Source organism: Carcharodon carcharias, chromosome 12 (assembly GCF_017639515.1).
Source record: "Carcharodon carcharias isolate sCarCar2 chromosome 12, sCarCar2.pri, whole genome shotgun sequence".
Lineage (NCBI taxonomy): Eukaryota > Metazoa > Chordata > Chondrichthyes > Lamniformes > Lamnidae > Carcharodon > Carcharodon carcharias.
The window spans coordinates 75,318,911-75,337,082 of record NC_054478.1 but is presented as its reverse complement, the minus strand read 5'-3'; the positions used below and the strand labels follow the sequence as shown (position 1 = coordinate 75,337,082).

The 18,172-nt window shown below is 46.7% G+C and overlaps 1 protein-coding gene across 1 annotated transcript in view; it reads right to left on the bottom strand.

The window, feature by feature from the left end:
* The window catches only part of kalrna (kalirin RhoGEF kinase a), a 1,007,899-nt gene that overhangs the window by 392,294 nt on the left and 597,433 nt on the right, over positions 1–18,172 (bottom strand). The window contains exons 16-18 of the mRNA XM_041200492.1: positions 15,488–15,607; positions 2,229–2,420; positions 1,301–1,450 (exon numbers count right to left, since the gene is read on the bottom strand). Of these exons, the coding sequence (XP_041056426.1) occupies positions 1,301–1,450; positions 2,229–2,420; positions 15,488–15,607 (462 nt within the window). The remainder of the gene's footprint in view (positions 1–1,300; positions 1,451–2,228; positions 2,421–15,487; positions 15,608–18,172) is intronic.

Below are 18,172 nucleotides of genomic sequence, written 5' to 3'. Positions count from 1 at the left end.
TAGGAGAGCCTACAGAACTAAGGAACACCATTTAAAAATAGGGGGTCTTCCATTTAAGATGGAGATGAGAAAAAATTTGTTCCCTCAGAGAGTCATGAATCTTTGGAATGCTCTTCCTCAGAGAGTGGTGGAGATGATTGAATAATTATAAGGCAGAGGTAAATAGATTCTTGACTAACAAGGGTGTCAAAGGTTATTGGGTGTAGGCAGAATGTGGATTTGAGGCCACAATCAGATCAGCCATGATCTTATTGAATGGCAGAACAGGCTCAAGTGGCCTAATAGCCTACTCCTGCTCCTAATTCATATACTCATATGATATGGTGATAGGGTTAGCTAAATAACTGTGGGAAGAGGCTCATGTTGATCCTAAAAACCAGCATGGACGAGTTGGACTGATTGGCCTCTTTCTACGAGTACATTCTATGTGATATCTATTTCTACATAAATTAAAGCATTGATCAAAAAGCAAATTTGTCAATAGATGACCATTTCATTCAGGGAGGTTACAGATTGGTTAGTGTAGGAAATTGGAAAAAATCTCACTGTTGCAATCGGGTTCATGTTCTGAGGTTGTGGCCGAGGCACATTGATGGGGTGAAGTACAGGGATTTGCTTTAATTTAAAATCTCCTGAAGAAAATGCATTGGTAGTGCCCCTTTAATAGAAATAATGGAACAATTACCAAGTGCTTCATGCAGCATTTAGACCACTTCTGATGAGGACTTTATTTTGTTTGGACTGAATTTACTTCTTTGTTTTTACATTATTTTTACTGTGGATGCAAAAGATCTTGAAATTCCTGGAGCCAAAGTGGGTGAAAAGCCTGAATTCTGCTGGGGGAGGTGAGATGCCAGAAAAGGTATGTAATAGCAGAGAGAGCAATGTAGAAGAATTTCAGGCTGATCTCAGTTACACTGACATTCTGCTGAGAGCTGACATGAGATGCAATGAGGCCTCAGGAAGATCCCACAAGCCCCCAAGAGAAACATAATCAATCCTGGTGGGGATCATCTTTGAAATGCCTGAATATTGATCATCAGGAGTAAAAATTAAGCACTTCTTTGGCTAAAAAAAGCCTCATGGGCCTCCCTGTTGGAGTGGCTTGATGTCAGCAAGTTTGGGGTGGTACTTCTATTGCAGCTCCCCCCAGTCACCTAGGCATGGGCTAGATGCTTTGGCCTGGAGCTAATGCATACAGGGGTTCTAGACCGCTGGACTTGTGATAAGGTTTCTGCAGAGCAGGCCCCCATGTAATTCTGGGCCATTATTTTTAAGTAGATACGGAAAGGAAAACTACCTTAAGAAAGGCTTCTTTCTGCTCCAGATGTTTACTTATCAGTGGTGTCACATGGTCAGACTCAGCATTTGGCCCCAATTTATCTTGGCCTCTACACCAGTCTTCATCCCTCCTGTACTCCTGTTCTAGACTCTCAAGTACACTGCATACCTAATATCAGAGAACAAGCATTAGACTTGACAGTTCAACACACACACACACACACACACACACACAGCTTCCGAGGCTGAACAATTGTACAGTCAGCTTGACATGGATGACCTTATGGTGCCAGCCTTGGTTCAGTAATGGCACTCTCATCTCTAAGTCATTAGGTCAAGAATTCTAAGTCCCAATCCAAGAGCACATAATCTAGGCTGATATTTCAGCACAATGTTGAGGGAGAGCTGCAGCATGGGGGGTGCTATTTTTCAGAGGAGATGCTTTCCCTCTTAGGTCAATGTAAAAGACTGGATGTCTATGTAAATTTACATGTCTAGAATACATGTTGAATACATGTATTTGAAGAACAGAAGAGACCTCATATTGTCCTGGCAAAGCTATATCTCTGATGGGGCCTGGTGGACGGATTGCAAGAGGGAACTGAAGGCGTCCAGGAATTTGGGAAACCTGATGCTGGAAACTGACATAAACATCTTCTTCCCCATTTCGCTATCAAAAAAGTTATTTATCTCAGTTGTACTCTGAAATTATACCAATGATGTACAGACTTTATGAACCAGTATTTCTCTGTGAAATAATGACTTAATCAAATTGGTGAGCACAAAGGTAAAAGGGGGAACCAACTGAAAACTGACTGTAACATAGCATTTCACAATAAGTTGGAGAAAAAGATAAGGCTTCTTCTGTTCTATTGCAGAATTACAGCTTCAACACCTTAAATATCAAAATATAATGACTAAATAAAATGCATGTTTGAATTTTCTACCTGTTCAGATGTCTTATAGAAAGCCACAGATGCATTGACCAGTTTGAGTCTGTCCTCCATCTTCAGCATTAGCTGTTGCCAGTGAAGTGCCACTTTCTCAGCGCATTCCCTGATAGCATCTGAGTCATAGTGCCCAGCCTGTAACATGGTCTCAGCCTTCTGCTGTACCTGAAGAGCACTTTGGTGGGTTTTCTGCAAAGAAGTGGCATGAAAGAGGGACTATGTGTAGGGAGGAAAGAGAGGTTTGCATAGAAATGCCAGACAGGTGGTAAAAGGGATTAGGTGTGAGTAATGAGATGTGGGAAAGTTAGACATTTTTTAAGACTTGCAATGAATCGTTAATTCCAATAACCAAAAATAATAGAGGGTCAATAATATTTTAAGTGACATAACAAAGTTTTCATTCTGGGCATGCTTTGGTATTCTATCTCAATCTGCACAAAAGTATAAATACATTAAAATTGAGGACATCAGCCCATATGTGAATCCATAAATATTGTTGTTTTCATTGTTCACTAAATGGAGAAAAATACTATATGAATGACCCAACTGTACAACCATCTAGATGGTGGCCAATTTCAATGGCACATGGAAAAGGAGTGAATCAAGTGGCACCAATGAAAGGCAACGTTTTCCTCAGTTTCAGTGTTTTCAAGGGTTAAAATCAAACAGCAAATAAGATAATTCCAACCAACTTGTCTGACCTGAGAAAGGGAAGCAGGTGACGTATTTGCTATAGATTTTTAAAAAAAATTCAGGCATGTATTACCTGTGCATGGACCTGTCAACCTGTCTGTGGAGACACAGGCCAGGATTTTCTGTGCCCGCTGTAGTCAGGCGTGTTCAGTATCTTGAGCGGACAATATGGCGAGAAGGCCAAAAGTCAGTTTCACAACATCGTGAAACCAGTTTGAGATCGCCACTCTGTCCATCAATGGCGGGTCACGTTTCCCACCTTCAAACGTCAGGAACCTCATTGTAATACACCTGCATATCATTATATGCCAAAACTGCCAGAATCATTCCCCCTGCTGGATCATCACACCAACGTGTTTCACAACAGCATATAAAAGGAAAAATACTGCAGATGCTGGAAATCTAGAACAAAAACAAAAATACCTGGAAAAACTCTCAGAAGCTATGTGAACATCTACGGAGTCCCACTGCATGTCATCATCTTCCTCCTGTAACTCAGTGCCTTTTAGGGCCTCCACTGCGTCTCCATGACAGGGGTTTTATCATAGAGGGTATGTGCGTTGCAATGAGCCAGACTGGAGTCAAACGTTCATAGATGAAATATGAGGGTCTATGGTGTATCCTCACTGCATGTTGTCATTATCCTTCACAAATCTAGCAGCTATGAGGGCCTCCTGAGCGCAACTGCCTCATCTGGCTAGTGCAAGGGCCTCATCCCCATCATCGTCGCCTTCGAGGACTTCCTCACCCTCATCCCTGTCTGCGTCCTCCTCATTGGAGGAGACCTCCAGCTCCTCCATCTCCTCCTCAGCCAGCTCCTCTCCCCATTGTAGATCCAGGTTGTAGAAGGCGCAGCAATTGATGACAATACATGACATCCTTCCTCTCCCTCCCAGAATAATGATAGGGTCCCCCTTGTCCTCACTTATCACCCCACCAGCCTCCGCAATCAAAGGATCATCCTCCGCCATTTCTGCCAACTCCAGCATGATGCCACCACCAAACACATCTTCCCTTCACCCCCTGGCGGCATTTCGCAGGGATCGTTCCCTCCGGGACACCCTGGTCCACTCCTCCATCACCCCCTACACCTCAACCCCCTCCCACAGCATCTTCCCATGCAACCACAGAAGGTGCAACACCAGCCCCTTTACTTACCCCCTCCTCACCATCCAAGGGCCCAAACACTCCTTTCAAGTGAAGCAGCATTTCACTTGCACTCCTCTCAATTTAGTCTACTGCATTCGCTGCTCCCAATGTGGTTTCCTCTACACTGGCGAGACCAAACGCAGACTGGGTGACTGCTTTGTGGAACACCTTCGATCTGTCTGCAACTCAGACCTCCCTGTAGCTTGTCATTTCAACACACCACTCTGCTCTCATGCCCACATGTCCATCCTTGGCCTGCTGCCATGTTCCAGTGAAGCTCAACGCAAACTGGAGGAACAGCAACTCATCTTCCGACTAGGTACTTTACAGCCTTCCAGACTGAAAATTGAGTTTGACGACTTTAGATCATGAACTCTCTCCTTCATCCACACCCCCTTTCCGATCCCCCTTGTTCCAATAATTTTATATATTTTTCTTTTCCCACCTATTTCCATTATTTTTAAATGTATTTCCATCCATTGTTTTATCTCTACCTTTTAGCCTATTTCAAGTCCCCCCCCAAATCCATCCCCACTAGGGCTATCTGTCCCTTGCTCATCCTGCTTTCTACCCTTAATGTCCCCATTAGCACATTTCTTAGATAATATCACCACTGTCAACACCTCTTTGTCCTTTTGTCTATGACATCTTTTGGCTATCTCCACCTATCACGGCCCTCTATCCAGCTCTACCTGGCACACCCCCACCCCCCTTAAACCAGCTTATATTTCACCTCTTTTCTATTTTTCCTTAGTTCTGATTAAGAGTCATTCGGACTCAAAACATTAACTGTATCCCTCTCCGCAGATACTGTCAGACCTGCTGAGCATATAAAAGGCATCCACTTGGTGGGCTGTACTTTGAGGAAAACTCAGAGGTGAGTACACAGTAATGTTGTAGTGCGCTCATCCGGGTCCTGCTGGACTTCAAGTTTGATGTGCATTTGCAGGGGTGGTGGGGAGGGGGGATCGTTAGGGTTGCCCTGCGGTTGAGGCGACTTTGGGACGGGAGGGTAAGGGCTCTCCTGCAGTTGAAGATAGTGCACAAGCACGTGCGGGGTGCAGAGGGGGGTTGGGCGAGGTGAGCGGACATACATTAGGGAAACCTTGTATAAAGTGACCATTCCTCTGCAGCTGAGACAGTTAGCGCAGCCACATCGATATGCTTGGAGTTAGGCCTCCAGCTTCTCTGCCCACTTAAGCAATGCAGAGCTTTTCACCCCTCGGGCACAGGCTACAAAGTAATAAGTGTTTTAGTGGACTGCAGAACAGTTGGACGACTGGATATGGTGTACAATCTCCTTGCTAAAGCTGGCCATGCAGCAGTCACTGGTGGAGGTGTTCACAGCCCTTTGCAATGTCATCATCCCGATTTGGACCAGTCCCCTCCATAGTTCATACTAACAGTGCAGCCTTGCCTGTTAAGAGAATGCCTGTGCTTGAGCTGAGAGCACAGCATGTAGTCCAATGGAGAAAACTGCCTCCAATCGCTCGGGTGGAGTGGTGCGGAGATGGAGGGGTTTCGGGCAGCCATGCATCGCAGTAATTTCTGGCCATCCAAGTGGTGGCCAGCACTCTCTGGGATGCATGAAGGGGCTCTCGGACTTAATCAAGACATTTTCTTAGTCCATCCATGCTAACCTACACGTCCCTCTCTTTCATCCTTCAGGAAGAGAACATCAGGGTCATGAAGCCTGGTGACCTAGCTATGTGCCTAATGGCCTACAGAGAGCGAAGACGACGGAGAAGAGAGCGACCGAGGCTCCTGGCTGCGCAGAGGAAGGAGCAGCACTCTCTGGAAGAAGGGGCAGTTAGGGCTCCTGCACATGCTGCCGAAGGGCCACAGCAAGCCATTGCTGGTCAGTGCCTAGCTAGCCCCAGGGTCTATAGATGCCGCATTTCATTCCTGTGGATGACCAACAACCAGTGTCTTGAAGACTGCGCATGTCTAGGGAACTGGTTGGTCACATCTGCCAGCTACTGCAGGATTTGGCACCATGGGGACAGTGAGGGCATCCACAGCCAGTGGCCATTAAAGTGACTGTGGTGCTCAATTTCTATGCCAGTGATTTTTTTCAGGGACGCACAGGTGACCTCTGTGGGACATCACAAGCCTCCACCCACAAATGCATTCATGAGGTCATGGATGCCATCTTTGTGAGGGCACACAACTTTGTGCATTTCGCCCGGGACTAGGATAGCCAGGATGCAAGAGCAATTGGACTTGCCCAGATCTTGGTGCAGGGTGCCATTGACTGCACTAACATGGTGCTCAGATCTCCATCACAACACATGGTCAACTATGTCAACCACAAGGAATTCCATTTGCTGAATGTTCAGCTGGTGCGCGACCACTACAAACGCATCCTGCAGATGTGCACATGGTTTCCAGGGGCTGTGCACCAGAGTCTTCCAGGGTCCAGAGAGGCTGCAGGGTTGGCTCCACAGGAACAAGGGCTACCCGCAGAGGACGTGGTTGATGACACCCGTGCAGCGGCCTCAGACAGCAGCAGCGTGAAGGTATAACAAGGCTAATGCTGCAATTTGCAGCTTGGTGGAGCAGACCATCAGGATGCTGAAAATGAGGTTCTGGTGCCTGGACTGGTCTGGTGGAGCCCTGCAATCTAGTCCACAGAGGATGTCCCATATCGTCGTCGTCTGCTGTGTCCTCTACAACCTGGCGCTACAATGGGGAGAGGAGCTGGCTGAGGAGGAGATGGAGGAGCTAGAGTTCTCCTCCAATGAGGAGGACGCAGACAGGAATGAGGGTGAGGAAGTCCTCGAAGGCGATGATGATGGGGATGAGCCAGATGAGGCAGGCGCGCTCAGGAGGCCTTCATTGCTGCTAGGTTTGTGAACGATAATGACGACATGCAGTGAGGATACACCATAGAACCTCATATTTCATCTATGAATGTTTGACTCCAGTTTGGCTTATTACAACGCACATACCCTCTATGATAAAGCCCCTGTCATGGAGACGCAGTGGAGGCCCTAAAAGGCACTCAATTACAGGAGGAAGATGATGACATGCAGTGGGGATAGTCCATAGATCTTCACATAGTCTCTGAGATTATCTGACTCCTGTCTGGCCGAGGGCAGCTTGCTTGCATTCTGTGATCAGGGTCATATCGTAGAGCTGCAGCCATGATAAAAGCATCTGATCCTTTGTCCACCTTCAGCACATGACCCCTTCAGGAGCACTGCGTCACTGGTCTCAGATGCTGAAGAGATGGGGGCCAGCTCCACCCTGAAGGTGCTGAGAGCACACAGAGAGAATGATGAAACTCAGTAATGCCTGCCCACGACACTCTGGCAGCAATGATAAGCACTGTCAACGTGCAGGCATCAGTGTCCAGTGAGCATGAGGCTGAACTATCACTTTGGTCTGAAGGCTGCACAAAGCACAGGGAAGATGCCCTGGACTGAGACACCTGCCTTTTCATGCGCAGAAAGGTTTCACATCTGAGTGACACAAACCCTGCTCATCAGAACAAGGAGCCATAGGCAGGGGGACATTCTTGGGAGTTTATTGACAATAGTGAACATTATGCACAAGTGATTAACACCCAGCCAAGTGGTTATGGTACTGGGTTTGTAACCCCAAGATCCAGAGTTCAAAGGAGGGCATCAGGGCCATCGCCCGAGATTACTACACTGCCCTGTTCTCTCCGGATCCGCCCAGCGAGGACGCTTGCAGAGTTTTGTGGCAGGACCTGCCGCAGGTCGGCCCGGAGTGCGCCGGAAAGCTTGACTCCCCTATAAGTCTGGGGGAGCTGAACGGCGCACTCGACGGTCTTTCTAGGGGCAAATCCCCGGGACTAGACGGGCTGACCGTGGAGTTCTTCAGGGCGTTCTGGGACGTCTTGGGGAGCGACTTCGCGGGGGTCCTGGGGGAGAGCATTCCTACCGGGGAGATGCCCCTTTCATGGTGCAGGGCCGTGATTGCCCTGCTGCCGAAGAAGGGGGATCTCCGCCTTCTGAAAAACTGGCGCCCGGTCTCCCTCCTCAGCACAGACTACAAAATCTTCGCCCGAGCCATGTCTTCTCGGCTCGGCACTGTGCTGGACCACATGATCCACCCTGACCAGTCCTACACCGTCCCGGACCGAACCATTTATGATAACATCCATCTGGTCCGGGACATCATCCACCATTCCCAGAGGGCTGGTCTGTCGAGCGCCTTCCTGTCTCTCGATCAGGAGAAGGCGTTCGACAGGGTGGATCACGGATACTTACTCGGAACTCTGCGAGCGTTCGGGTTCGGGACGCATTTTGTCGCCCGGATCCGACTTCTGTACACCGCCGCGGAGTGTCTAGTAAGGTTAACGGGTCCCTGACGGCGCCCCTTCGCTTTGGGAGAGGGGTACGTCAGGGCTGCCCCCCGTCTGGCCAGTTGTATTCTATTTGCGTGGAGCCTTTCCTGCGCCTCTTGTGGAGGAGGTTGTCGGGATTGGTTCTGCGCAGGCCGGGCATCGGGGTGGTCCTTTCGGCTTACGCCGATGACTTGCTCCTTATGTTTAGTGACCCGGCTGACCTGCGGAGGATGCGCGAGTGCCAGGAGGTCTACTCTGCCGCTTCTTCTGCCAGGATCAACTGGGGTAAATGTTCTGGACTCCTGGTCGGTCAGTGGCAGATGGATCCCCTACCCGAGGAGCTCAGGCCTTTCACCTGGAGCAGGACCAGCCTCCTCTACCTGGGGGTCCATCTCTGCCCTGCTGAGGAATCCTGGCCGGCGAACTGGCAGGAACTGGAGACGAAAGTCACCGCTCGCCTGCGGCGCTGGACAGGACTGCTCCGAGTGCTATCTTACCGAGGTCGAGTTCTGGTCATAAACCAGCTGTTCGCCGCCATGTTGTGGTATCGGCTGGTCACTTTGACCCCTCCCCCGGACTTTGTCACAAGAATCCAAAGATTGTTAGTCGACTTCTTCTGGGACAAAAGATTGCATTGGGTTGCTGCCGAGGTTCTGAGTCTCCTGCTTAGGGAGGGTGGTCAGGCGCTAGTGTGCCTACGTACACAGGTGGCGACTTTCCGCCTTCAGACCCTGCAGCGATACCTCTACGTCGAGCCTCCTCCTAGATGGTGTGCCCTGACGACGTATTTCTTCCGTCAGGTGCACGGCCTGAATTATGACGTGCAGCTCCTGTTTATAGAACAGATGGGCCTCGGTGGCTCCTTGCAGGCGTTGCCCGTCTTTTACCAGGACCTGATCAAAGTCTGGAAAGTGGTCGCCTCGCGACGCAGCTCTCCCCCGTCAGGAGTAGCGGCTATCGTCAGAGAGCTGCTGCTCAGGAATCCGCCCCTCCGTCCTTTTCAGTGGTTGGCAGAGAGGAGGGCTGTGGCCGCAGGGGTGACCAGGATCGGGGACGTGCTGGGTGGTGGAGGACTGGGCTGGATGCTCCCGCAGGAGTTGGCGCGACGTGCGTCTGTGAGTGTCCAGGTCGCAGCTGATGCCATCCAAGACCTGAGAACGGTCGTGCTCGGACCCGACGTTATTTTGGGTCTTGAGGTGGCCCAGGTGCGCGGTGGTCTTCCGTCTGAACGTTCCCCTGTTCGGACAGAATTCCACATTGGCCCCAAGCCCCGAACCCTCCCTCGGGTGCTGGTGCCCCGCAACATGAGCCGCCTCGGGGACATGCCCTCCATGCCTTTTGGCACGGCAAAGAGGGGCTTTTTGTACGGACTGCTGCTGCACACCTTCCACTTTCTCGCCCTTGTCCGTCGACCGGACACGCCCTGGCGTGCCTTGTTGCCGTCCGGCGGCGGAGGCCCCCGATGGGAGGCCCTCTACGGAGGTGTCCTCCCCCTTTCTATCGGGGACCTGGGTTGGAGGGTGTTGCATGCAGCAGTCCCCTATAATAAGAGGATGCATAGGTTCACGGACTCTCAGAACACGTGCCCTTTTTGCGGTCTTGTGGAGTCCGTGGACCATGTATACATAGGGTGTTGTAGGCTGCACTCCCTTTTTAGTTACTTGAAAAACCTTTTATTGATGTTTTGTTTGCACTTCAGCCCCACGCTCCTGATCTATGGGCACCCGGTGTGGAAGGGGGTCGAGAAGGAGGAGGACCTCCTCGTGAACCTGCTCCTGGCCAAGTTGGCCATTAACAGGTCCAGGCAGCGGGCGATCGACGGGGGAGTCCCGCCCGATTGTTTGTCCCTCTTCCACGGCTACGTTCGCTGCCGGATGTCCCTGGAGAAGGAGCACGCGGTGTCTGCTGGCACTCTCGAGGCCTTCCGTGCTTGGTGGGCACCGCGGGGACTGGGGTGTTTTGTTGACCCCTTTAATCACATTTTGATTTAAAGTTTGTAAGGTTCCTTTAAATTTTTGTCCTTGGTTTTACAGCAGACCTGAATTAGGGGCTGTGCCTGATTTATCCCAATTTTGTTGATGTGGTTTTCATTTAAAAGATTATCAAGAGTTCAAATCTCACAATGGCAAACTATGAAACAATGTAACTTCATCTGAAACAGATGGAAACGTGCTTGTACTCGAAAGAGTTACATCTTCTTAACCTTCCTAACCCTGCCGCTACATCCTGGTGTTCCCCTGACATCCATAGCCTGCTGACAGCTATGCCCTGACTGTAATGACCTTAACGGGCATCCTTTGGTGGGCTGAGACTGGGACAGCCCTGGCCTGCTGTCAGGGGTCTGTTGCGTGGCAGTGGCACTCTTGTTGAGCTGTGGAGCTGGAGCTGCTGGGGTCACAGAAAGAGGGGATTGGGATGGGCCGGACACTCCCGGACTCACCTGAATGGATGGCCCCAGTGTGCACTTGTTGATCCTCCACCCTATGGGTGCCAGAGGGCCCAATGCTGACTCCATGGGGAGAAGGGGTAACGGGACGGAGGTCAAGCTGCCTTGCATCCCTCTCGTGTACATACTGTTGGAGGCCGACTATGGCATCAGTGATGGAGTTGAGCCCGCACAGCGGTGCGGGAGCAACATCCTTGACCAAGGTCTCCATGGTGGCCACCATCCTACTAGTGTTGACACTGGTGCATTGGCATGTCAGTGCTATCACCTCAGCCTGAAAAGAGATGGACTCTTCCATCGTGCCTTGCAATCTGAGGAGTGCAGTAGACATCCCTTCCACATGTTCCTGAGTTTGCCTTTGCAGCTCCAGCAACTGTGACATGATCAAGTCCAGAGGCTCGTCATCTGACTCGGACTCAGCAAATTTCTGACTTCCAGCAGTCCTCCGAGGGCCAGAAACCTGGGAAGTCCCTGCCGCTGCCTGCTGTGGATCACACAATGCAATGTGCACACCAGATTGTGATCCCAAGACTACTGTAAAACTAAGTCCAACCAAGGTGTGTGTCTCTGCATTACTGGAGGGTGTGAGCGAGCGCTGTGATGGGACTTCAAGGAGGGTGCCTTCAGATTCCTCTTCAGAGGTTCTTCAGGGCGTGATTGGAGGCCCTGGCTCATGTATTCCGTCGGCTGTTTGGCAGATGTGCCTGCGGAAGCAAGAGGAGTGCATGGAAGTGGCCTGTGAAACAGGATACATCAGTCACAGCATGGTTGTCTGATGGGTGTTGCACTGCTGGATCCTCACTTGGTAGAGTACCACTGACCTCTCCGTCAGCACAGGACTGGTCCAGTTTGTCACTGGCCAGCTGGGTGGGTCTGTTTTCAAAGTCTGTGAGGACCTGTGCCAGCTTGTCTTGTATGAACCTGGAAGGAGATAGTGTAAGCAGGACGCCTGCCAGGCCAGATTATAAGTATGTCTGGCATGTGTGGGTGTTGAATGGTCCCATGGATGGGGTGAGGACAATGAAGATGTGTGTGAGAGAGTGAATGGTGATGTCCCTTGAACCGGCAGTGAGTGAGGACCCTGTGGATGTGTGATGGCGTTGTGAGTGTGTGAGTTGAGAGTGATAAGAGTGACTTACCCTGGCGGGATGGAGGAGATCATCCATTCTCTTGTTGTACTGGGTGGCTGTCCTCTTTTGAAGGGCTTTGGCACTGACCACCACTGCCACCGCCTCCCAAGCCAGATTTGTGAGGTTGCCGCCCATCCTGCTGCCAGAGCGGGGGGTAGAGGACATCACGATGAGCCTCCACTGCATCCAAAGGTGCTCGTTGGATGTGTCACTGAACTTGGGGGCTGCAGTCTTTTTGCCTTCCAAGGCCAAGTCTTCTTTTCAGCAGTTGTGGGCTGGAAGCACTGAGATGTGTGCATGCAGCTGAGCTTTTAATATGGTGCCTGGTGTGCTGAAGCGGCGAGGTGATGGCATGGTGGGCAAATGAGAGCCCGCCCGCCTGCCCAGCATGGAAACGATGTGTTTCCCACAAATGCATAATTAATGAGGCAGGTTTGGGACATTACAGCATAAAAAGCCGCCATTGTGGCCTGCAGGTAAAACGTTATGTTACCCGCCCACTACTGCACTTAGTGTAGCAAAATTGCCCTGTGAGGTGCCCAAAACAAATCTCTGTCCAGTTTTGTGCTTGCTACCTTTTCTGTCAAGCTCATTCACACAGAAAAGAGGGTACAAAAATAGCACTTGGAACTAGATGTGGGTTTTGATCTGCAAGGGATAAATTGCAGACATTTTGATCAAATAGGATGTTTTACTGTTTTGGCAAGAGCACTAATGTGCAAGAAGCATCTGCCAGGAGTTCATATAAATAATATTCAGAGACACTCCCTTATGTACCACTTTGGTAACCTTCTCAAAAAATTAGACTAAGTTAGTTAGGCATGACTTAATCTTGAACCTCTCTGATTACTTCATATTTGTCAAAAATCAAGCCCTCCATACCAAAGCTCATTGTTAAATCAGGTTATTAGAAATTAATGCAACATAGATCAATTGATTGCCATCTTTATAATAGGGGAAGGAAATTTTGGGTACTGCAGGAGGCACTGTATTGTTTCATCTTGAATTGAAAAATTGCCAATGTCAAACTAGAATCTAATATATGCGGAGTGACTGAGCACTAGGACAAATATGAAGTAATCAGAGCGGTTCCAGATAAGTCGTGCCTATCTAACTTAGTTTAATTTTTTGAGAAGGTTACCAAAGTGCTAGATAAGGGGATGTCTCTAAATGTTATTTATACGGACTTCTGGCAGATGCTCCCGGCACATTAGTGCTCTTACCAAAATGGTGTCCAGGGCATCTCACACCAGGATTGTGCACATGCACTGTAGATGCCATTTTTTCAGTTGTTTTCTTTCAAACTTGGAGCCAAAACGGTATTCATTGCACCAAGTAGCTAAATTCTACAGCCCAAAACTGAAATAGTATTTTTGTTTACTCTTGTTTGGTAAGAGTACCAAGAAAAATGGAGCAAAGGCAGGTAGATGAAGTTGAGGTTAGCCATAATCCAGTGAAATAGTGGAAGCAGCTTAAGCCGCTGAATGTCCTTTTACTGATCCTCTTCTGAATGTGCTAACTGACTGGGTTTAGTTCTACACTTATTAATAGAACAATTCATTCTGATTTTTCGTGGCCCATCCAACCTTACGGTTGGCGGACGGGCGAATCAGCCAGGCAGCCTTTACATTTTTCAAGAAACCTCATCCAAGGGCAGGATGAGGTTTCCGTTTTGAAATAAAATAAAAATAAAAATCTGTGGGAAGTATTTTTATCACCTATATTTTCAAGTGCCTGATTCTGATACTTGGACATTTTTTCCGGCTTTTTGAAACTTTGTTTGATGGTTTTCGGGTCTGAAGCTCCCTGAGGCAGCTCTCTGCCATCAGGAAGCTTTCTCTCAGTGCTCGCCCACGCCTATGTTGACGTCATCGCCTGGCTTCTTCCTGTCCCCACCCCTGCAGTGCTGAGGCTCGATGGTCCGTTTCCCGGCTGACCCTGGGCCCACCGATCACACCAGACTGCCCGGCTAAAAATGTAGGCCACTGTTTTCCTTTCCTTTCCCTTCCAGAGGATGATGACTGCAGCTGAATTCAGTTTTTTACTCACTCACTCACTGATGTGTTACACTAACACAGTAACCTCAAATTACAAGTAACTCCATGTTACACAAGTATTGAATAGATCACTCATGTGGCTTTTTCTGGATCAGCCTCTTTAATGGTACTGCTACCTTTCAGGCCCCAATTGTACTCAATCTTCCTATCCTCACTGGTTGTGCATAGGAACATTGCACAGGATTCAGTCCTCAGATTCTTTCTGCCATTCAATTCAATCAAGGCTGATTTAAGGCTATGCCGCCTTGTTCTACACTCTCCCACCAGGGGAAATAGTCTCTATCTATCCCATCAAATCCTGTGACCATCTTAAACAACACAATTAAATCATGACTTAATTTTTTACTTTCAAAGGAATATAAGTCTAGTCTATGTAATGTGTTTAACCCTTTTAGGCCCAGTATCATTCTGGAGAAACTCCATTATTGCTCCAAGGCCAATATATATCCTTCCTGAGGAGTGATGCCCCAGAACTGAACAGGATGTTGTAAAAAAGGGGTTTAACCAGAGCTCTGTACAGTTGTAAAATTAACTTTCACCCTATTGAGCAACACAAACAAACACGGGTCTGTCATGCAATTCTTTGGGATAATGTCTCGTGTATCATTATATGGAGTGAAGGAAACAGAAATACAAGGATGGCCTATTTGTGCAAATAATGTAATACTGAAACAGAGAGGGCAATTCCTCATATATGAATTTTCAATTTGAACGGTAGGAAACCTCAGGAAGGAGATACTATTTTCACAAAACCAGAATTTCTAAACCATTAGCCTTAATAATGACTTTTGCTGAAAATTTGGTGGAAACAATTTTTAAGGAACTGTGTAAGTTTAGCAAATAAGAAGACTGATAGTTATTCTAACAGCTTCAGTATAAAGAACACTATCATTCTATCAGCCCATTAGTGCCTTCTGGCTGATTTTTATCACACTATGATGCATTAGAACATGTCTTTATAGGTTGGGAGATCATTTTATATGAGTTAGATAAACTCAAATCATTCATACCTCCTTTGCTACTTTTGCAGGCCATTTCCTCAGAACTGTTCCTATATGCCATAACTCAGCTGGCTGCAGCCCAAAACCCTGTTTAGACATGGAAATGGAGTTCGCACTGCAATTTTGGCTAAGTTATAGCAAGTGGTTCAGGAGCAGCTCTGAGGAAATGACCTTCCATTTAGCCACATTACATTTATTACTTTTAAGAGGTTTTTGGATCAATCATATGTCTACAATTCATCTGGGTTTCAGTCTCTATATATCTGAATGTTCTAAGGAAATGTGAAACTATGTTGTGTTACAGTATAAAGCAAGTAAAAATAAATGTGTGAAATGCCAACACTACATCTGGAGCTGTTTGTTGGTCTTTATAGGACACAGGAAGTAAATCCATTTGATATTACAGAGCACAAAACCTTCACAACTCAGCTTCAATTTAAATCCCAATTCAAAAGTATGTATTACCTCTATGGCCAGCTGAAATTGCTCATGTTCTCGCTGAAGTTGTTCTGCTTCTGATAGAGAGCTAGCATTAACAAGGCTAGCATTGAGCATGGATTCTCCATTTCGTATCCAGCCTAGTACCTGCAGGAAGAAAAAAACAAACAGAAGTTCAATATGGTATTTTTTAAAAGCATTTTCATCATAGTATGTTCACTGATTTTCCCTTTCAATTGGTTAAAGATGAATGGTTTCTGAGAACACAAAGATGTGAAATTCAGTCTTTTACAATCCAGGCTGCACAGTGCATGCAGCATGGCCAATAATAATTCCTAAAGGGACCAAAGACAGACGTTTCAACCATTCTTTTGTTAAGAAGGAAAGGAAAAGGACTAATTTGTAAGATTGTCAGGATTACTATTTGTCCAGAAATAATATGCAAATTCCCAGCATTGTTACTTTATAAATACAAAACGATTCGTCTCACTCAATGTAAGCACAAGATTTGTGTCTAAATCAAACAACATTGATAGTTTAGCATTTGTCCAGATAATCAGGTTTTATCGACATAAGCTGCTCATTTGTGATGATGGCCCTACTTTTGATTTTGCAAATGTTTGGGAGAAACAGAAACACTCCTTTTGCTACTTCTGTATGGTTAACAAGTATAATCAATTACTTTTTTGTGAATACTATGTTACAATATGTAAGGACGTGAATGTCAGTTAGGAATTTGCTTGGACCCAAACAAAATGCTGGCTTTTCCATAACCCATCAGTGTTTAAGCCAACATCCATCTGCTTTCAACCCTTAAAGATATAAATGACAGAATGCAGTAATCCTGAGAAATTTGAAGGGAGAGCATAGATAAGGGAATGTTTAGCATTAGTTAAGTAATCTCAAACCTTTTGGAATTACTTTCCATTCAACCATGCTCCTTGCCTTCATCAGAAGGTCGCTGTACAGCATTAAGAATCTTCTACATTTAATCTACTTAACACATTCTGGCCAATAACTTCTCAATTTGAAAATGCAAGTCATTTGATTAGTTCAGCACAGACTGATGCAACCTCCTCCCCCCACAACTCGCACTAAATTAGTCATTAATAATTTATTCACATTCAATGCCATTCACAAATTCAAACTAATAGTCCAACTGGAACATGTGGCTACATTTAATTTGGTTGTTAATGCTAATTAAAAAAGTAAATGCAACTAAACTGATGAGCAAAATCAGTTATGGAATTTTCTTCCATGATTAATCTTACTCTCATTTTTGTTCACACAATAAATCAGGTACAAGGAAGCAAGAAAAGAAGTTAAATAAAAGCTTGTTATGAAGTTTGCTAAACAAGACATTAAAAATACATGTAATTTTGCTCACTGGAGTAGGCAAAAAAAATTGTATTTATTCATATTTATAATGGGAGTAAGCTCTAATTATGTATTGTATTTATAATATACTAATTATATTTAATTGTATGCAGGTGGTGAGAATAATTGGTGATTCACTTGTCCCCCTATAATTAGGCACAAACTGAAACTGTGGCTGTTGAGGTAGGAGGTACATGCTTGCAATGCGTAACTCTGTAAATAAATGCTTATGAAAGTGTGTAAAGATTGGCTCCAGTTCTATCCACCACCAACTGGCTCTCTGAAGTATAACAGAACATGCCCACTCAGCTAGTAGTTATCATTGAAAATTAAACTGTAGGGCAGAGGACAATGCTTCATCAGTACAGAAGGGATAGGAAAATAGGAGCAGGAGTAGGCCATTCAGCCCATCGGCTTGCTCCATCATTTAATATGATCATGGCTGATCATCCGCTTCAATGCCTTTTTCCTACACTATCCCCATATCCCTTTATGTCATTGGTATTTAGAAATCTGTCAATCTCTGCTTTAAACATACTCAATGACTGGGCATCCACAGCCCTCTGGGGTAGAGGATTCCAAAGATGCTCTCTGAGTAAAAAAAAATTCTCCTCATCTTGGTCCTAAGTGGTTTGCCTCTTATTTTGAACTTGTGTCCCCTGGTTCTAGACTCCGCAACCAGGGGAAATACCTTATCTGTATCTACCCTGTCTATCCCTTAAGTATTTTGTAGGTTTCAATGAGATCATCTCTTATTCTTCAAAACTTGAGAGAATACTGGCCTGATCTCCCCAATCCCTGTACATAGGACAGTCCCGCCATCCCAGGAACAAGTCTGGTGAACCTTCATTGCACTCCTTCTATGGCAATATTATCCTTCCTAAGATAAGGGGACCAAAGCTGCATACAGTACTCCAGGTGCGATCTAACCAAGGCTTTATACAATTGAAGCAAGACTTCACTATTCATGTACTCAAATCCTCTTACGATAAAGGTCTACATGCCATTAACCTTCCTAATTGCTTGCTGCACCTGCATGTTAGCTTTTAGTGACTTATTGTCGAGGACACCCAGGTCCCTTTGCACATTTACGCTTTCCATTTAACTCGTCATTTAAGAAATATTCTACGCATCTGTTCTGCCTACCAAAGTGGATAACCTCACATTTTCCCACATTAAATTCCATCTTCCATGTTCTTGCCCACTCACTAAGTATGTCCAATTCCCCTTGAAGCCGCTTTGCATCTTCCTCACAACACACATTCCCACCTAACTTTGTGTTATCCGCAAACTTGGAAATATTACTTTTGGTCCCAAAACATTGATATATATTGT